This window comes from Mustelus asterias, chromosome 21 (assembly GCF_964213995.1).
Source record: "Mustelus asterias chromosome 21, sMusAst1.hap1.1, whole genome shotgun sequence".
NCBI classification, from domain to species: domain Eukaryota; kingdom Metazoa; phylum Chordata; class Chondrichthyes; order Carcharhiniformes; family Triakidae; genus Mustelus; species Mustelus asterias.
The window spans coordinates 21,091,776-21,113,257 of record NC_135821.1 but is presented as its reverse complement, the minus strand read 5'-3'; the positions used below and the strand labels follow the sequence as shown (position 1 = coordinate 21,113,257).

Here is a 21,482-nt window from a genome sequence, read left to right as displayed (position 1 = left end):
TGGAGGGAGCATTCAACACAGGTTAAAGAGATGTGTATTGTCTCCAGACAGAACAGCTGGTGAAATTCTGCAAGCCCAGGAGGCAAGCTGTGGGGGTTACTGATAATGTGACATAAATCCAACATCCCGGTTTAGGCCGTCCTCATGTGTGCGGAACTTGGCTATCAGTTTCTGCTCAGCGACTCTGCGCTGTCGTGTGTCGTGAAGGCCGCCTTGGAGAACGCTTACCTGAAGATCCAAGACTGAATGCCCGTGACTGCTGAAGTGCTCCCCCACAGGAAGAGAACAGTCTTGCCTGGTGATTGTCGAGCGGTGTTCATTCATCCATTGTCGTAGCGTCTGCATGGTTTCCCCAATGTACCATGCCTCGGGACATCCTTTCTTGCAGCGTATCAGGTAGACAACGTTGGCCGAGTTGCAAGAGTAGGTACCGTGTACCTGGAAGATGGTGTTCTCACGTGAGATGATGGCATCCGTGTCGATGATCCGGCACGTCTTGCAGAGGTTGCTGTGGCAGGGTTGTGTGGTGTCGTGGTCACTGTTCTCCTGAAGGCTGGGTAGTTTGCTGCGGACAATGGTCTGTTTGAGGTTGCGTGGTTGTTTAAAGGCAAGAAGTGGGGGTGTGGGGATGGCCTTGGCGAGATGTTCGTCTTCATCAATGACATGTTGAAGGCTCCGGAGGAGATGCCGTAGCTTCTCCGCTCCGGGGAAGTACTGGACGACGAAGGGTACTCTGTCTGTCCCGTGTTTGTCTTCTGAGGAGGTCGGTGCGGTTTTTCGCTGTGGCGCGTCGGAACTGTTGATCGATGAGTCGAGCGCCATATACTGTTCTTATGAGGGCATCTTTCAGCGTCTGGAGGTGTCTGTTGCGATCATCCTCATCCGAGCAGATCCTGTGTATTCGGAGGGCTTGTCCGTAGGGGATGGCTTCTTTTACGTGTTTAGGGTGGAAGCTGGAGAAGTGGAGCATCATGAGGTTAACCGTGGGCTTGCGGTACAGTGAGGTGCTGAGGTGACCGTCCTTAATGGAGATGCGTGTGTCCAAGAATGCAACCGATTCCAGAGAGTAGTCCATGGTGAGTCTGATGGTGGGATGGAACTTGTTGATGTCATCATATAGTTGTTTCAGTGATTGTTCACCATGACTCCAAAGGAAGAAAATGTCATCGATGTATCTAGTGTATAGCATCGGTTGAAGGTCCTGTGCGGTGAAGAAGTCTTGTTCGAACCTGTGCATGAAGATGTTGGCATATTGAGGTGCGAATTTTGTCCCCATGGCTGTTCCGTGTGTCTGGATGAAGAACTGGTTGTTGAAGGTGAAGATATTGTGGTCCAGGATGAAGCGGATGAGTTGTAAAATTGCATCTGGAAACTGGCAGTTGACGGCATTGAGTACTGAGGCCGTTGCAGCAATGCCATCATCGTGGGGGATGCTGGTGTAGAGTGCCGAGACATCCATTGTGACGAGGAGTGCTCCTGGTTCAACTGCTCCATGTGTGTTGAGTTTCTGTAGGAAGTCCGTAGTGTCGCGACAAAAGCTGGGGGTTCTTTGTACAATGGGTTTCAAGATGCCCTCGACATAGCCGGAGAGGTTCTCGCACAGGGTTCCGTTTCCTGAAACGATGGGACGGCCGGGTGTATTTGCCTTGTGTATTTTTGGGAGGCAGTAGAGATCTCCAACTTGTGGAGTACGTGGGATGAGAGCACGGAGGGTGCTCTGAAGGTCCAGATCAAAGGTTTTGATCAGAGTGTTGAGTTGACGGGTGTGTTCTTTGACGGATCTGTGGGTAACTGTCTGTAGTGTTCCTCGTTGTTCAGTTGTCGGTACACTTCTTTGCAGTAATCCGTTCTGTTCAGTATGACGATGGCCCCTTTGTCTGCTGGTTTGATGACAATGTTGCGGTTGGTCTTGAGAGCGTGGATGGCGTTGCGTTGTGCTTGGGTGATGTTCGGTGCTGTCTTGTGAGTGCGGCTGATGAATTTGGTGTTGACGCACCTCCTGATGGCTTGGGCATACATGTCAAGTCGACGGCAGCGGCCTTCCGGAGGAGTCCAATTCGACTCTTTCCTCTTCGGTTGCACTGCGGGTCTCTCTGTCTGCTGTTCCGGTTCATTAGCTGTCTCATTGTGTTCGCTGTTGGCCTCTTGGGGTTTGTGGAAGAACTCCCGCAGCCTCATTCGCCTGATGAATTCCTCTGTGTCCGCTGCGAGACTGATGGGGTCTATTTTGGTAGTGGGGCAAAAGTTGAGCCCTCGGCTGAGAACTTCGATTTCATCTGGCTGAAGTGTGTCGTCCGATAAGTTGACAATGGACTTCCCTGCAGTGGTGCTGTTTTCTACTGTGGTACCGGGGGGGGCTTGGTTGCTGCTGCTGGTGATGCCGAGTTTCTCAAGTTTCCTGTTCTTGGTGTGCATGTAGATGGTGTAGTTCCTTTGTCTCGTCTGCTTGGCAGAGTTTCGCAGCTGGTCTGCATCCTGAGCGCAAGTTGAGACTATGGATTCGATCTTGGTTTCCAGGCTGCGGCGTTTGCTGTAAAGTTGGTGTATGAGGTGTTTGAGGAGGGTGAGAGAGGTGCGACGGCACAGTCTCTCAGCGTAGTCCGTGTTATAGGTTGACCTGAGTGGGTTCGTGATCCGTAGTCCTTTCGCTATCTTGTCTGCTTTCTTGCATGTTTGTAGAAACTTGATGTCTGTGTCGATATGTGCGATCTTCTTGGAGATCCTCTCCACTTGGAACCGGCAGTTTGCGGCGTTGATGGTAGTCATGATGTGGAGATGCCGGCGTTGGACTGGGGTAAGCACAGTAAGAAGAGAAAAGAGCCCACGTTTCGAGTCTGGATGACCCTTCGCCAGAGCTGTATAATAAAGGGGAAATTAGCCTGTGATCATGAAATTACCCGATTGTTGTTAAAAACCCATCTGGTTCATTAATGCTCTTTAGAGAAGGAAATCTGCCGTCCTTACCCGGTCTGGCCTGTCTGAGGATCCAGAACTGCATGGCTGACTCTCAACTACCCTCTGATTGACTTAGAAAGCCACTCAGTTGTGTCAAAAGTCACGATGAAACTGCATTGTGGATGTGCCTTCACACCGCAGAGTGCAGCAGTTTTAGACAAAGCCTCATCATCGCCTTCTCGAGGGCAATTAGGGATGCACAATAACTCACATCTCGTTCATGAATTAAGAAAGAGCATTTTCTGTTTGTATTTCAGATTACCAGCATCCGCAGTGTTTTGCCTTTGGTCAGGCAGGAGTTGACGTTTTAATTCAGCACGGTATAGGTTCACCGTCCTTTACCTGGGCCTTCTTGGTGTCGCTGGGCAGGAGCAGACTGCCCGTCTCCCCGTTAAACCAGCGGGTTTTGGTTTTGACGGGCTCGTTGCTTTCTCGGTACAGGCGGGCGGCACTGGGTTTCCTGGCACTCCGCATGAGATTGTAAACTCCGACTGAAAGTTCCACGCCTTCTCCCAGCTTCAGGTTCAGCCTGGCCAAAACAAAACAAAAAAAAACAGGACATCAAATACAAGCGGCACCGGAACAGAGAGTTTAACAGGGGCTGAAACACAAAGACATTCTGATGCACATTAAGCGGTTGAAGAAGGCGGCAGTTTAGGGATGGGGGGCGGTGGGGTTTAAGCCAAGGTCCTGACGACTTGGTCAGTTGGATGTAAAAGATCCCACAGCATCACATGGAGGATGGCACGGTAGCACAGTGGTTAGCACTGCTGCTTCACAGCGCCAGAGACCTGGGTTCGATTCCCGCCTCGGGTCACTGTCTGTGTAGAGTTTACACATTCTCCCTGTGTCCGCGTGGGTTTCCTCCGGGTGCTCCGGTTTCCTCCCACGTTCTGAAAGATGTGCTGGTTAGGTGCATTGACCCAAACAGGCTGTGGCAACTAGGGGAATTTCACAGTAACTTCATTGCAGTGTGAATGTAAGCCTTACTTGTGACTAATAAATAAACTTTACTTTGGAGAGCAGGGAAGCTCTGTCCTGTCAAATTAACCTCCAAAAAACAGATCTGGTCATTCAACTCACTGTTCAAGTGTGTGTGGAAAATAGTTGCTATGTTTACCAATGTTTGTGAGGAGGATTGTCAGAGGATGCAGCAGGATATAGATAGTCTGGATAGACTTGGGCGGAGAAATGGCAGATGGAATTTAATAAGAGTTTTAACAACACCAGGTTAAAGTCCAACAGGTTTATTTGGTAGCAAACACCATTAGCTTTTGGAGCACTGCTCCTTCATCAGATGGAGTGAAAATGTGCTCTCAAACAAGGCACAGAGACACAAAAATCAAGTTACAGAATACTGATTAGAATGCGAATCCCTACAACCAACCAGATCTTAAAGATACAGACAATGTGGGTGGAGGGAGCATTAAGCACAGGTTAAAGAGATGTGTATTGTCTCCAGACAGTCTCCAGGTACACGGTACCTACTCTTACAACTCGGCCAACGTTGTCTACCTGATACGCTGCAGGAAAGGATGTCCCGAGGCATGGTACATTGGGAAAGCCTTGCACACGCTACGACAACGGATGAATGAACACCGCTCGACAATCACCAGGCAAGACTGTTCTCTTCCTGTGGGGGAGCACTTCAGCAGTCACGGGCATTCAGCCTCTGATCTTCAGGTAAGCGTTCCCCAAGGCGGCCTTCAAGACACATGACAGCGCAGAGTCGCTCCGAAAGCTAATGGTGTTTGCTACCAAATAAACCTGTTGGACTTTAACCTGGTGTTGTTAAAACTCTTACTGTGTTCACCCCAGTCCAACACCGGCATCTCCACATCATGACTAAGATGGAATTTAATCCAGACGAATGCGCCTCTGTTTTCTCAGAAGACTAAGGAAATTTGCTATGTCCACTACGACTCTCACCAACTTATCGCTTCTCGGCCTTTTGGTTAAGATCAAGTGTAGTATGGTCGGCAGCCCATGGTCGGCCGCACTTGGTTGAGGTCATTAGGTTACACTGAAGCTTCATATGTTTCATATGAAGCAATTTTTTAAAGCGGCATCTCGGCCTTTTGGCTAAGATGCAAATGAGCTCAAGTCTTGGAGGAGGAACCTCCCCCTTCTCCAATCAGCTTGGCTCATGTAGATCAGGCCCAGGACAGGGTGGTTTGGTCGCTCGCCCTGTCTTGTCAGCCTGGATCTGAAATGTCTCAACTTGTTGAGACTCTGAATTGGATTTGATTTGATTGAATTGGAAAAGTATTAAAAAAAACTTTTACAGATACACCAGAGAAAGCATTCTTTCTGGTTGTATCACAGCTTGGTATGGATCCTGCTCTGCCCAAGACCGCAAGAAACTACAAAAGGTTGTGAATGTAGCCCAATCCATCACGCAAATCAGCCTCCCATCCATTGACTCTGTCTACACTTCCCACTGCCTCGGCAAAGCAGTCAGCATAATCAAGGACCCCACACACCCCGGACATTCTCTCTTCCACCAAAAGATACGGTCACGTACCAACTGACTCAAGAACAGCTTCTTCCCTGCTGCCATCAGACTTTCGAATGGACCTACCTTGCATTAAGTTGATATTTCTCTACACCATTGCTATGACTGTAACATTCTTCACTCTCTCCTTTCCTTCTCTATGAATGGTATGCTTTGTCGGTATAGTGCGCAAGAAACAATACTTTTCACTGTATACCAATACATGTGACAATAATAAATCAAATCAAATCAAAGATGATGCATTTTGAAAGGTCCAATGCAGTAGAGAAATACACAGTAAATGGCAGGACCCTTAGAAGCATTAACATGCAGAGAGATCTGGGCGTACAGGTCCACAGTTCCCTGAAAGTGGCAACACAAGTGGATAAGGTGGTCAAGATGGCGTATGGCATGCTTGCCTTCATCGGTTGGGCCATAGGGTGCAAAAATTGGCAGGTCAAGTTGCAGCTGTATAGAGCTTTAGTTAGGGCATGTTTGGAATATTGCATACAGTTCTGGTCGCCACATTAAAAGTTTACCAGGATGTTGCCTGGTTTGGAGGGTATCAGCTATGAGGAGAGATTGGACAAACTTGATTTGTTTTCATTTGAACGTCAGAGGCTGAGGGGCGACCTGATAGAAGTCTACAAGATTATGAGAGGCGTGGATAGAATGGATAGTCAGAGTCTTTTTCCCAGGGTCGAAATGTCAATTGCTAGGGGACAGAGGTTTAAGGCAAAAGGGGGAAAGTTTAAAGGAGATGTGAGAGGCAAGTTTTTTTACACAGAGGGTGGTAAGTGCCTGGAACTCGCTGCCAGAGGAGGTGGTAGAAGCAGATACAATAGCAACGTTTAAGAGGCATCTTAACAGATACATGAATAGGCCGGGAATGGAGGGATATGGAGCGCGTAGAGACAAAAGGTCTTTAGTTTAGAAAGGCATCCTGTGTCCAGACGCAGACTTGGAGGGCTGAAGGGCCTGTTCCTGTGCTGTACTCAATTCTTTGTATGGCTGATTCCTGTCAAAGTAACATGATGCACTTTATGATGTTTCAACATAAGAGATGCAGCAGAGAAACAGGCCATTCAGCCCAACAGCTGCATGCCAGTATTTCCGCTTCCCATGAACTTTCTCCCTCCCCTCTCCCTTTAGCGTTATCAGCTTAACCAGCCAATGATCTTCTCTCTCATGCTCATCCAGCTTCTCCCTAAACGCAGCTACACCATTCATTACAACCCTGTGGTAGCCAAGTTCCACATTCCCATCACTCTCTGGGTAAAGAAATTTCTCCTGCATTCCTGGCCTGGTCACTACCTGGTGTTGACGGCTTCTGGTTTCGCTCTTCCCAGCAAGTGGAAACATGCCCTGAGTGCCTAATCTATGAAGATCGTCCGTACATTTGAGCAGATTGTGTGCATGAACACGGACGTTCTGTCTGCCAAGGTCCGCAGGGAGTACATTAGTAACTCTCCGAGGACCCAGGAGACGCGGTGCTACTCTGAGTGACTGCTGACCTGGTGACGGTCCTCTTCTTGTAGTCCTTGGCCCACACTTTCCGAAGCAGATCGTCCAACCTGGCTGACCCCTCGCCTTGCACAGCTGCATCCCCATCCTCTGATACACTGACAATGTCGCAGTAAAAGAGAGACATGTCAAACCCACCAGGCTTCTTCAGATGCATCAGGTCAAGGATGATACCTGAACACAGACAAGGGCAGAGACAAAGACACGCCATTCACAGCATAGCAGCAAAAGGCAAAGCTTCTGTTATTATTGCTCGCGAGATGATGGGCGGGATTTTCCAGCCACGCTCACCCCCAAGGGTCCATGTCCCGCTCGCTACGATTCCCGTGGTGGGTGGGACGGGAAAATTCCGCCCAGTCTTTTGACAAAAATGATCGGCAATTTTCCCTGCAACGTTTCTCAGATTCTTTAAGTTGGAGCTGGACCCAGTTCTTGACGAGGATAAAGATTGTGAAGTACAGAAAATCAGATTTGATCTGTGATCTCCTAGACTGGTTTTGGTTGCCTGACGGGTTTGACTTTGGGCCTGTTTATTTGCCTTGATTAGCAGACTATGTCGGTGACTGTGGGGGAAACGGGGAGTGGAGGGATAGAATGAGGAAAGAGAGGAAGAAGTGTTTAGTTCCGGTCTTCGTACCATCACGTCACAGGGCAGGCTGGCGTGGGCTGCAGGTCTTACCCTTCCTTTAGTTTTGGATGCTGGCTGGCAGGACACCAACCCATGTTGGGAAACAGCCTTCTGGCCATCCCTACAGAAAGAAGTTTAACAACACCAGGTTAAAGTCCAACAGGTTTATTTGGTAGCAAAAGCCACACAAGCTTTCGAGGCTCTGAGCCCCTTCTTCAGGTGAGTGGGAATTCTGTTCACAAACAGAACTTATAAGACACAGACTCAATTTACATGAATAATGGTTGGAATGCGAATACTTACAACTAATCCAGTCTTTAAGAAACAAAACAATGGGAGTGGAGAGAGCATCAAGACAGCTAGGCGCTAGACTCATTGATCAACAGTTCCAACGCGCCACAGCGAAAAACCGCACCGACCTCCTCAGAAGACAAACACGGGACACAGTGGACAGAGTACCCTTCGTTGTCCAGTACTTCCCCGGAGCGGAGAAGCTACGGCATCTCCTCCGGAGCCTTCAACATGTCATTGATGAAGACGAACATCTCGCCAAGGCCATCCCCACACCCCCACTTCTTGCCTTCAAACAACCGCACAACCTCAAACAGACCATTGTCCGCAGCAAACTACCCAGCCTTCAGGAGAACAGTGACCAAGACACCACACAACCCTGCCACAGCAACCTCTGCAAGACGTGCCGGATCATCGACACAGATGCCATCATCTCACGTGAGAACACCATCCACCAGGTACACGGTACATACTCTTGCAACTCGGCCAACGTTGTCTACCTGATACGCTGCAAGAAAGGATGTCCCGAGGCATGGTACATTGGGGAAACTATGCAGACGCTGCGACAACGGATGAATGAACACCGCTCGACAATCACCAGGCAAGACTGTTCTCTTCCTGTTGGGGAGCACTTCAGCGGTCACGGGCATTCGGCCTCTGATATTCGGGTAAGCGTTCTCCAAGGCGGCCTTCGCGACACACGACAGCGCAGAGTCGCGGAGCAGAAACTGATAGCCAGGTTCCGCACACACAAGGACGGCCTCAACCGGGATATTGGGTTTATGTCACACTATTTCACATAAATATTTCTGCTTTTTTCCTCCTGAGTCTTTATCATGCGATCCTAGAATCAGAATTTATGTCACACTATTTGTAACTCCCACAGTTGCGTGGACCTGCAGAGTTTCACTGGCTGTCTTGTCTGGAGACAATACACATCTTTTTAGCCTGTCTTGATGCTCTCTCCACTCCCATTGTTTTGTTTCTTAAAGACTGGATTAGTTGTAAGTATTCGCATTCCAACCATTATTCATGTAAATTGAGTCTGTGTCTTATAAGTTCTGTTTGTGAACAGAATTCCCACTCACCTGAAGAAGGGGCTCAGAGCCTCGAAAGCTTGTGTGGCTTTTGCTACCAAATAAACCTGTTGGACTTTAACCTGGTGTTGTTAAACTTCTTACTGTGTTTACCCCAGTCCAACGCCGGCATCTCCACATCATGACTACCATAGACACCGCAAACTGCCGGCTCCAAGTGGAGAGGATCGCCAAGAAGATCGCGCATATCGACACAGACATCAAGTTTCTACAAAGATGCAAGAAAGCAGACAAGATACCGAAAGGACTACAGATCACGAACCCACTCAGGTCAACCTATAACACAGACTACGCTGAGAGACTTTGCCGTCGCACCTCTCTCACCCTCCTCAACCACCTCATACACCAACTCTACAGCAAACGCCGCAGCCTGGAAACCAAGATCGAATCCATATTCTCAACTTGCGCTCAGGACGCAGACCAGCTGCGAAACTCTGCCAAGCAGACGAGACAAAGGAACTACACCATCTACATGCACACCAAGAACAGGAAACTTGAGAAACTCGGCATCACCACCAGCAGCAACCAAGCCTCCCCCGGTACCACAGTAGGAAACAGTCCCACTGCAGGGAAGTCCATTGTCAACTTGTCCGACTACACACTTCAACCAGATGAAATCGAAGTTCTCAGCCGAGGGCTTAATTTTTGCCCCACCACCAAAATAGACCCCATCAGTCTCGCAGCAGACACAGAGGAATTCATCAGGCGAATGAGGCTGAGGGAGTTCTTCCACAAACCCCAAGAGGCCAACAACGAACACAATGAGACAGCCAATGAACTGGAACAGCCGACAGAGAGATCCGCAGTGCATCCGAAGAGGAAAGAGTCGAATTGGACTCCTCCGGAAGGCCGCTGCCCTCAACTTGACATGTATGCCCAAGCCGTCAGGAGGTGCGTCAACACCAAATTCATCAGCCGCACTCACAAGACAGCCCCGAACATCACCCAAGCACAACGTAACGCCATCCACGCTCTCAAGACCAACCGCAACATTGTCATCAAACCAGCAGACAAAGGAGGGGCCATCGTCATACTGAACAGAACGGATTACTGCAAAGAAGTGTACCGACAACTCAACAACGAGGAACACTACAGACAGTTACCTGCAGATCCGACCAAAGAACACACCCGTCAACTCAACACTCTGATCAAGACCTTTGATCCGGACCTTCAGAACACCCTCCGTGCTCTCATCCCTCGTACTCCCCGCGTTGGAGATCTCTACTGCCTCCCGAAGATACACAAGGCAAACACACCCGGCCGTCCCATCGTATCGGGCAATGGGACCCTGTGCGAGAACCTCTCCGGCTATGTCGAGGGCATCCTGAAACCCATTGTACAAAGAACCCCCAGCTTTTGTCGCGACACGACGGACTTCCTACAGAAACTCGGCACACATGGAGCAGTTGAACCAGGAGCGCTCCTCGTCACAATGGATGTCTCAGCACTCTACACCAGCATCCCCCATGACGATGGCATTGCTGCAACGGCCTCAGTGCTCAGCGCCAACAACTGCCAGTTTCCAGATGCAATTTTACATCTCATCCGCTTCATCCTGGACCACAATATCTTCACCTTCAACAACCAGTTCTTCATCCAGACACACGGAACAGCCATGGGGACCAAATTTGCACCTCAATATGCCAACATCTTCATGCACAGGTTCGAACAAGACTTCTTCACCGCACGGGACCTTCAACCGGTGCTATACACTAGATACATCGATGACATTTTCTTCCTTTGGACTCATGGTGAACAATCACTGAAACAACTCTATGATGACATCAACAAGTTCCATCCCACCATCAGGCTCACCATAGACTACTCTCCGGAATCGGTTGCATTCTTGGACACGCGCATCTCCATTAAGGACGGTCACCTCAGCACCTCACTGTACCGCAAGCCCACGGATAACCTCACGATGCTCCACTTCTCCAGCTTCCACCCTAAACACGTTAAAGAAGCCATCCCCTACGGACAAGCCCTCCGTATACACAGGATCTGCTCGGATGAGGAGGATCGCAACAGACACCTCCAGACGCTGAAAGATGCCCTCATAAGAACAGGATATGGCGCTAGACTCATTGATCAACAGTTCCAACGCGCCACAGCGAAAAACCGCACCGACCTCCTCAGAAGACAAACACGGGACACAGTGGACAGAGTACCCTTCGTTGTCCAGTACTTCCCCGGAGCGGAGAAGCTACGGCATCTCCTCCGGAGCCTTCAACATGTCATTGATGAAGACGAACATCTCGCCAAGGCCATCCCCACACCCCCACTTCTTGCCTTCAAACAACCGCACAACCTCAAACAGACCATTGTCCGCAGCAAACTACCCAGCCTTCAGGAGAACAGTGACCAAGACACCACACAACCCTGCCACAGCAACCTCTGCAAGACGTGCCGGATCATCGACACAGATGCCATCATCTCACGTGAGAACACCATCCACCAGGTACACGGTACATACTCTTGCAACTCGGCCAACGTTGTCTACCTGATACGCTGCAAGAAAGGATGTCCCGAGGCATGGTACATTGGGGAAACTATGCAGACGCTGCGACAACGGATGAATGAACACCGCTCGACAATCACCAGGCAAGACTGTTCTCTTCCTGTTGGGGAGCACTTCAGCGGTCACGGGCATTCGGCCTCTGATATTCGGGTAAGCGTTCTCCAAGGCGGCCTTCGCGACACACGACAGCGCAGAGTCGCGGAGCAGAAACTGATAGCCAGGTTCCGCACACACAAGGACGGCCTCAACCGGGATATTGGGTTTATGTCACACTATTTCACATAAATATTTCTGCTTTTTTCCTCCTGAGTCTTTATCATGCGATCCTAGAATCAGAATTTATGTCACACTATTTGTAACTCCCACAGTTGCGTGGACCTGCAGAGTTTCACTGGCTGTCTTGTCTGGAGACAATACACATCTTTTTAGCCTGTCTTGATGCTCTCTCCACTCCCATTGTTTTGTTTCTTAAAGACTGGATTAGTTGTAAGTATTCGCATTCCAACCATTATTCATGTAAATTGAGTCTGTGTCTTATAAGTTCTGTTTGTGAACAGAATTCCCACTCACCTGAAGAAGGGGCTCAGAGCCTCGAAAGCTTGTGTGGCTTTTGCTACCAAATAAACCTGTTGGACTTTAACCTGGTGTTGTTAAACTTCTTACTGTGTTTACCCCAGTCCAACGCCGGCATCTCCACATCATCCCTACAGAACCACGCTTCAGGTGACAATCAGGACAGTGGAAGCAGTGAAGGGATTGTTCGATGAAGCTCCAATGCACAGTACAACACTGGTCTGGCCACTACACTGTCTAACCCCGCTTCAACACGACTGAATAGTTTGAAAGGGAAAAGAGTGGGTCTAAGGCTAGTATTTTAAACTTAAATAAAGGCAACTATGTGGGCATGAAAGTTGCGCTAGCTAAGTGAACTGGGAGATTAGGCTAGGGGAAAGATCAATAGACAAGCAGTGGCAGACATTTAAGGGGCTATTTCAGAATATTCTGAATAAGTAAATTTCTACTATTAAAAATATTTGGAGGGGGAGGACCCACTTCCGTGGTTAACTAAAGAAGTTAAGGAAACTGTCAAACTTAAGAAAAAAGCATATAACTGCAGGCCAGATGATTGGTTAGAATGTGAAGAACAGCAGAGAATGACCAAAGGTTAATCAGGAGAAAGAAATTAGACTATGAGAGGAAGATGGCTAGAAATGTGAAAACTTATAGCATGTGTTTCTACAGGTGTTTAAACAGGAAATTAGCAAGTTAAGTGAGTCCTCTAGAGAGTGAGAATGAACCATAGAATCCCGACAGTACAGAAGGAGACCATTTTCTATCATGCATCTGTAAAAGTTGGTGAGAGTCGTAGCGGACATACGACTCTCACCAACTTCTGCAGATGCATCATCGAAAGCATTCTTCCAGTTGTATTTCCTTAGTCTCCTCAGAAAATAGAGGCGTTGGTGGGTTTCTTAATGATAGCGTTTTACTCATCTCATAAAATCAAATAACTGGGGATGCTGGAAATCTGAAATAAAAATGGAAAATGCTGGAAAAATTCAGCAGGTCCGGCAGTGTCTGTGGAGAGAGAAAGGATTCAGATCTTTCTGAAGTTGTGGCTGAGTCACATGGGAAGAATACCTTCACTGTGCCACCTGTCATGAAGCTGGAAATGTGTTTGCAAAAATTGAATTAAGAAAGACTTGGAAGGACTGTGAACTGTCAGGGAGATAGTGTTAAACTTGAAGAGGACAAAGACGGGGCTGATGGAATGGACAAGTATCAGATTAAATGTAATGCTGAGAAACGCGAAATGATTCGGCACGGTAGCACAGTGGTTAGCACTGCTGCTTCACAGCTCCAGGGACCTGGGTTCGATTCCCGGCTTGGGTCACTGTCTGTGTGGAGTTTGCACATTCTCCTCGTATCTGCGTGGGTTTCCTCCGGGTGCTCCGGTTTCCTCCCACAGTCCAAAGATGTGCGGGTTAGGTTGATTGGCCATGCTAAAAATTGCCCTTAGTGTCCTGAGATGCGTAGGTTAGAGGGAGTAGTGGGTAAATATGTAGCGATGTGGGGGTAGGGCCTGGGTGGGATTGTGGTCGGTGCAGACTCGATGGGCCGAATAGCCTCTTTCTGATTCATTTTGGTAGGAAGAATGCATAGGACACAATATAAAATAAAACAAACAATTCTAAAGTGGGTGCTGGAGCAGAGAGACCTGGGTGTATATGTGCATAAATCACTGAAGGTGGCAGGACAAGTTGAGAAAGTGGATAAAAAGGCACATGGGATCTTGGTCTTTATAAATAACAGCACAGAGTACAACAGCAAGGGAGTGAAAATGAATTTTTACAAAACACTGGTCCAGCATCAACTGGAGTATTGCGTCCAATTCTGGAGATTGCAATTTAGGAAAGATATGACGGCTTCAGAAAAGGTTCAGGTGGTTCCAGGGATGAGGGACTTCAGTTATGTGGATAGATTGGAGAAGTTGGAACTGTTTTTCTTGGAAAAGTTCAAAATCACGAGGGATCTGGACAGAGTCAAGAGGGAGAAACTGTTCCCATTGGTGGAAGGATCAAGAACCAGAGGACCAATGCACCTAACCAGCACATCTTTCCAGAGGAAACTGGAGCACCTGGAGGAAACCCACACAGACACGGGGAGAATGTGCAGACTCCGCACAGTCACCCAAGCCGAGAGTCAAACACGGATCCCTGGCGCTGTGAGGCAGTAGTGCTAACCACTGTGCCACCCTATATAACATCTGGGTGAAGCACTGGCGAGGCTATGGTTTCAGGTCAGGATTAGAATTATCAAAACGTGCGCAGTGTGTTGTACTTAAACATAATAAATAGGAACAGGAATGCTCCACCATTCAATGAGATCACGGCTGATTTGATTGTGGCCTTAACTCCACTTCCCTGCCTGTTTCTCTCTCCTATCAAAAACCCGTCTCATCAGCCTCGAATGTTCTTATTATCGACAGGTGTACAGCATGTTAGAATCGTAGAATCCTACAGTGCAGAAGGAGGCCATTTGGCCCATCAGGTCAAAGGTAGGGTTCTGAAGACTGTGGAGGAACAGAGAGATCTTGGGGTCCATCTCCACAGATCTCTGAAGGTTGCCTCTCAAGTGGATAGAGCTGTGAAGAAGGCCTATAGTGTGTTAGCGTTTATTAACAGGGGGTTGGAGTTTAAGAGCCGTGGGGTTATGCTGCAACTGTACAGGACCTTGGTGAGACCACATTTGGAATATTGTGTGCAGTTCTGGTCACCTCACTATAAGAAGGATGTGGAAGCGCTGGAAAGAGTGCAAAGGAGATTTACCAGGATGCTGCCTGGTTTGGGGGGTAGGTCTTATGAGGAAAGGTTGAGGGAGCTAGGGTTGTTCTCTCTGGAGTGGAGGAGGTTGAGGGGAGACTTAATAGAGGTTTATAAAATGATGAAGGGGATAGATAGAGTGAACGTTCAAAGACTATTTCCTCGGGTGGATGGAGCTAATACAAGGGGGCATAACTATAGGGTTCATGGTGGGAGATATAGGAAGGATGTCCGAGGTAGGTTCTTTACGCAGAGAGTCGTTGTGGTGTGGAATGGACTGCCTGCAGTGATAGTGGAGTCAGACACTTTAGGAACATTTAAACAGTTATTGGATAGGCACATGGAGCACACCAGGATGATAGGGAGTGGGATAGCTTGATCTTGGTTTCAGATAAAGCTCGGCACAACATCATGGGCTGAAGGGCCTGTTCTGTGCTGTACTGTTCTATGTTCTATCAAGTCTGCTCTGACCACAATCCCACCAGGCCCTATCCCCATGCATTTACCCTAGCTAGCCCCCCTGACACTGAGGTGCAATTTAGCATGGACAATACATCTAACTCGCACATCTTTGGACTGTGGGAGGAAACCAGAGGACCCAGAGGAAACCTACACAGACACGGGGGGAATGTGCAAACTCTACACAGACAGTGACCAAAGCCGGGAATTGAACCCAGGTCCCTGGCGCTGTGAGGCAGCAGTGCTAACCACTGTGCCACCGTGCCGTTGTAAACCTCGGGTTCACATTTGACCTACCTTCGTTTTCCTCTGCTTCCTCTGGATCCTCCTCATCTTCATTCCAAAAGTGTGACTGCCAATCCGCCATATCTGCTGTGGAGGAAGTGCCAACTCCCCTGTCAGGTAGAAGTACAAGGGACACCTCCCTGCATTATCCCCATCTCCTTTGGCACCCAAAGTCCTATTGATTTCTGCCTGGACTATGCTCATCGAGTGAGCATCCACAGTCCACAGTGGGGTGGAGCATTCCAAAGGGAGATGTACGGCTCACCCAGTGCTGGCCTCACTGTGGTTGATTAATTTTCTCCAGGCAAAGGGTATTAACAGATTCAAGGTAGGTGACCCAGATCAGTCATGAATTAGCTGAATGATGGAACAGACTCGAGGGACCGAATGGCCTCCTCCTAGGTGGAAAGTGAGACTTGGTGTTGGGAAATGTGCCCAATATAAGTCTCTTTTAAATTACACATCTGGATTTTAAATGTTTGGAATGATATACAACAGAGAAGAGCAATGGGAGAAGAAATATAAGTTAGTATTAAAGCAGCAGTTATTGAAATGTGTTCCCCTGGAGGGAGCTGTCCCTTTAAGAGGAGAATATGGCGCTTTAAGAGTGCAGTAAGAAGTCTCACAACACCAGGTTAAAGTCCAACAGGTTTATTTGGTAGCAAAAGCCACTAGCTTTCGGAGCGCTGCTCCTTCATCAGGTGAGTGGGAGTTCTGTTCACAAACAGGGTGTATAAAGACACAAACTCAATTTACAAAATAATGGTTGGAATGCGAGTCTTTACAGGTAATCAAGTCTCAAAGATACAGACAATGTGAGTGGAGGGAGGGTTAAGCACAGGTTAAAGAGATGTATATTGTCTCCAGACAGGACAGTTAGTGAGATTTTGCAAGCCCAGGCAAGTCATGGATTACAGATAGTGTGACATGAACCCAAGATCCTGGTTGAGGCCGTCCTCATGTGTGCGGAACTTGGCTATCAGTCTCTGCTCAGAGACTCTGCGCTGTCGCATGTCGTGAAGGCTGCCTTGAAGAACGCTTACTCGAAGATCAGAGGCCGAATGCCCGTGACTGCTGAAGTGTTCCCCAACAGGAAGAGAACACTCTTGCCTGGTGATTGTCGAGCGGTGTTCATTCATCTGTTGGCATAGCGTCTGCATGGTCTCCCCAATGTACCATGTCTCGGGGCATCCTTTCCTGCAGTGTATGGAGGTAGACAACGTTGGTCGGGTTGCAAGTGTATGTACCGTGTACCTGGTGGATGGTGCTCTCACGTGAGATGATGGCATCCATGTCAATGATCCGGCACGTCTTGCAGAGGTTGCTGTGGCAGGGTTGTGTGGTGTCGTGGTCACTGTTCTCCTGAAGGCTGGGTAGTTTGCTGCGGACAATGGTCTGTTTGTGGTTGTGCGGTTGTTTGAAGGCAAGAAGTGGGGGTGTGGGGATGGCCTTGGTGAGATGTTTGTCTTCATCAATGACATGTTGAAGGCTCTGGAGAAGATGTCATAGCTTCTCTGCTCCGGCGAAGTACTGGATGATGAAGGGTATTTTGTCTGCCGTGTCCCGTGTTTGTCTTCTGAGGAGGTTGGTGCGATTTTTCACTGTGGCGCATTGGAACTATCGATCGATGAGTCGAGCGCCATATCCTGTTCTTATGAGGGCATCTTTCAGCGTCTGGAGGTGTCTGTTGCGATCCTCCTCATCTGAGCAGATCCTGTGTATACGGAGGGCTTGTCCATAGGGGATGGCTTCGTTAACGTGTTTAGGGTGGAAGCTGGAGAAGTGGAGCATCGTGAGGTTATCTGTGGGCTTGCGGTACAGTGAGGTGCTGAGGTGACCGTCCTTGATGGAGATGCGTATGTTCAAGAATGCAACTGATTCTGGAGAGTAGTCCATGGTGAGTCTGATGGTGGGATGGAACTTGTTGATGTCATCATATCGTTGTTTCAGTGATTGTTCACCATGAGTCTAAAGGAAGAAAATGTCATCGATGTATCTAGTGTATAGCATCAGTTGAAGGACCTGTGCGGTGAAGAGGTCCACTTCACCAGGCAAGAGTGTTCTCTTCCTGTTGGGGAACACTTCAGCGGTCACGGGCATTCAGCCTCTGATCTTCGGGTAAGCGCTCTCCAAGATGGCCTTCACGACAACGCAGAGTCGCTGAGCAGAGAGTGATAGCCATGTTCCACACACATGCGGACGGCCTCAACCGGGATCTTGGGTTCATGTCACACTACCTGTAACCCCCATGACTTGCAAAATCTCACGAACTGTCCTGTCTGGAGACAATACACATCTCTTTAACCTGTGCTTAACGCTCTCTCCACTCACAATGTCTGTACCTTTAAGATTACCTGTAAAGACTCACATCCCAACCATTATTCTGTAAATTGAGTTTGAGTCTTTATATGCCCTGTTTGTGAGGAGATCTCCCACTCACCTGACGATGGAGCAGCGCTCCGAAAGCTAGTGGCGTTTGCTACCAAATAAACCTGTTGGACTTTAACCTGGTGTTGTTAGACTCCTTACTGTGTTTACCCCAGTCCAACGCCGGCATCTCCACATCATCAATAACCAGGGCATAGATTTAAGTTAAGGGGCAGGTTGTTTAAAAGAGATGTGAGGAAAAGCTTTTTCACCCAGAGGCTGGTGGGAATTTAGAGCTGACTGCCTGAAAGGGTGGTAAAGGCAGGAACCCTCAGAAGAAGCATTTAGATGAGCACACGAAACACCATAGAATGCAAGGCTACAAATCAAGTGCTGGAAAATAGGATTAGAATAGATAAGTGTTTGATGGCCAGCGTGGAAACAATGAGCCAAAGGGCCTCTTTCTGTGCTGTAAAACTCTATGTCTCTATGACTGTATGTATGTAAAGTGATCACTGAGTGTGTGGGTGAGGGCACTCAAGGTGGTGCAGGGTGGTGAGAGGGGGGGGGGCTGCTTTACAATGGTCTTCAGAACTGGGCTAATGTCTCTGTGAATGCCACCTTAGCATCCACTACCTCCATTTCTGTCTCAGGCAGATGGATATCCCGCGGAGGGGCACTCCAGGGATGGAGGGAAAATACTCAACTCCCAATTCTCGCCTGCACGATGAATTTCCGGCCCAATGTTCCAGATCAGGAGCCTTCCATAAATTCATTTAAAACAGGGAAGCTGGATAAACCACCTGAGAGAGAAAGGGTACGTTGAGAAGCGGAGAGGAAGCAGAGTGGGCAGTAACTTGTGTGGAACTTACAAACTAGCACAACCTCGTTTGGCTGAATGGCTGTAGACTTCATGTTACAGTTCACTCAGAGAGTCCGAGTTGCCTTGGTAACCTGCACTTTTCCATGCGTGTTGTAGTCTGGAGCTATGGTCAGTGACGGTCGAGGCTCCAACATTCTTTCCATCACATGTCTGACCAGGAATCTCTCCCACTCTCACCACCTGACATTGGCGTCTGTTTGGAAGGATTATACAGGCTGATTTTCAACCTGTTTGGCTGCATTATGAACTCACCTTCCTTGGACATCAAGTCCTGGGGTGGGACTCGAACCCGGAGCTTCTGGATCAGAGGCAGGGACACCAACCCACTGTGCCACAGGATCTCGTACATTTGATGTAATTCTATATAATAGAACAAGAAGTTGTTGATGATGAACTGTTTTTAAGCACGTACAGAACCAGGGAGGAAGGTGGAAGGAACAAATAGAAGTTGTATTGGAAAGAAGAGATTTTTTGGATATTCCTTAATGGCAGAAATCCGGAGAGTGAGCAGGGACAGAGACACTTGTGGGTTCATGTGCATCTTTCAAGGTGGCTGGACAGATTGAGAGCGGTTCGCAAAGCATCTTGGGCTTCATTATTAGAGGCACTGAGGACAAAAGTAGGGAAGTTATGCTGAACCTGTATAAAGCTTGGGTTAAGCACCAATTAGAAGACTGCACTGAGTTCTGGTCGCTTTAGGAAGGGTGTGAGGGTCCTTGTGACAATGAAGAGGGAGATTTATCAGAATGCTGCCAGGGATGGGGAGGATTTTAGCTACAGGGTTAGGTTGGAGAAGTTGGGGTTGTTCTCCTTGGAGTGAAGGAGATTGAGAGGAGATTTGCCAAGGGTGTACAAGGTTTAGATCAAGTGGACAAAGAAAAGCTATTGCCGTTAGCTGAGGGTACAAGGACTGAAGGAGACAGAGATGAGGTTTCGGGCAAGGTGTGCAGGGGGTAAAATGAGGAAGGGGGTGAAATCAGATATAATGAAAGATTTCAAAAGGAAATTGGATGGGCACTTGGAGGAAGATAAACTTGTGGGGAGACGGGGATAGAGCGGGGGAGTGGGACTGACTGGATTGTTCGACAGAGAGCTGGCACTAACTCAATGGTCCCTTTCTGTGTCGTGACGATTCTGACTCGCTCAGTTACACACATCTACCCTCAGGAACCTCTGGCTCAGGGAGCAGTAAATAAAATCAGCCAGCAGTCTCTAACTAACAGCGAGAGTGTGTGTTGGGTATGCACAGGGCCAGACTGCGATACCTCTCACAGTCAAATTTATGTAACAGAGGTCTAAGTAGGCCATTCGGTAATAGCATTCTAGAATACACTCTGATTCCTTTTCCGAGTCGGCTTTATGATATAAATCCTTTATCACCTCATTTTTTTGTTATAACTCCATTAATCTTTTAGAGCTAGACACCTCTGCCTGATCCTCTACCTGCTTAGGTCTTTCCTTTACCATCTCATCAGAGTGTCAGCTAGCTGGACCTCAATTCCTTCATCTTCCTCTTTTGTTCTCCCACTCCAGTTTTCACTAATGGCTGTGGGATCTTGTCACCACACGATCTGGAAAAATTCCAGGGTATTTTTCTTTTAACGCCTCAGTTCCCTGGTTTTCTTTTGGCTTTTCCACTACAGTGAGCATCAGTCCCTCCTGTGAACCAGCGATATCATTTCCAAGGATAAACTGTATTCCTGGAATAGCCAAGTTTTCCATCACTCCCACTATCACTTCCCCAGTCTTGATTGGACTTTCTAGCCTTATCTTACACAGGGGACATACTCCTCTCTCCATTTATTCCACAGATTACCACTCTCTCGGGCAATATTTCAGGAGTGCAAATATTTTCACCTCTTACTATTGGAGACAGATTAGCTCCCATATCTCTCAATATTTTAACTTCTTTACCTACTCCTCCTGTTCTGAGTAAATCTTACCCACACAGGTAAAGTCGTTGAAAAGATCAGACGCTATCTTACTATCCAGCCTGTGCCGAGGCTGTGCACTCTCCTTTAGCTCCTCGACCTCTCTGGAATTTCCCTCACTGCCTTAGCTAATCCCACTGGTTGAGCCTCTTTTACCACATCCTTTTTCCCAGTGCCTTTCTTAAGCCATCAGCACTGTGACTTAGTGTGTCCGACCTTATTACAGTGAAAACACCCGAGGTCTTTCACCTCTTTTCCACCTTCTTGGGTTTCTTTTCTCACAGGTGGTAAACTGTTCCCAATGTGATCTACATTTTTGTTTTTCATTGAAGGATCTCCCTCTTTCCCAATTTCTATCCCTCATGGAATGAAATTGCTGTTGGAAGCTAGATGTCAATTTATGCAGTAATGTGTATTCATCTGCCATCTCTGCAGCTCTTCTCACTGTTTTAACTTTCTGTTCCTCAACATGTGTTCTTATCACTTCTGGATATGAGTTTTTAAACCCCTCCAGCAGAATAATATCTCTAATAACCTCATATATCTTTTCTATCTTTAATGCTCCCACCCATCTATTGAAGTTGCTCTGTTTAATTCTTTCAAACTCGATATAAGTCTGACCTGGTTCCTTTCTTACATTTCTGAACCGTTGTCTCTATGCTAATTCATAGGCACTCAAAACAACCTTCTTTACTTCTTCATATTTTCCTGACACCTCCTCTGACAG

The 21,482-nt window shown here is 48.0% G+C and overlaps 1 protein-coding gene across 6 annotated transcripts in view; it reads right to left on the bottom strand.

Moving 5' to 3' along the window:
* LOC144509182 (X-ray repair cross-complementing protein 5-like) overlaps window positions 1-21,482 on the bottom strand; it is a 60,755-nt gene that overhangs the window by 22,675 nt on the left and 16,598 nt on the right. For 3 of the 6 annotated variants that reach the window (XM_078237620.1, XM_078237621.1, XM_078237623.1), the window contains exon 2: window positions 3,298-3,484. In XM_078237620.1, the coding sequence (XP_078093746.1) occupies window positions 3,298-3,429 (132 nt within the window). In that variant the 5' untranslated portion in view covers window positions 3,430-3,484. Of the gene's footprint in view, window positions 1-3,297; window positions 3,485-6,963; window positions 7,141-19,076; window positions 19,185-21,482 lie in introns of those variants that run through there. The other 3 variants (XM_078237619.1, XM_078237618.1, XM_078237622.1) reach the window with 2 other exon arrangements.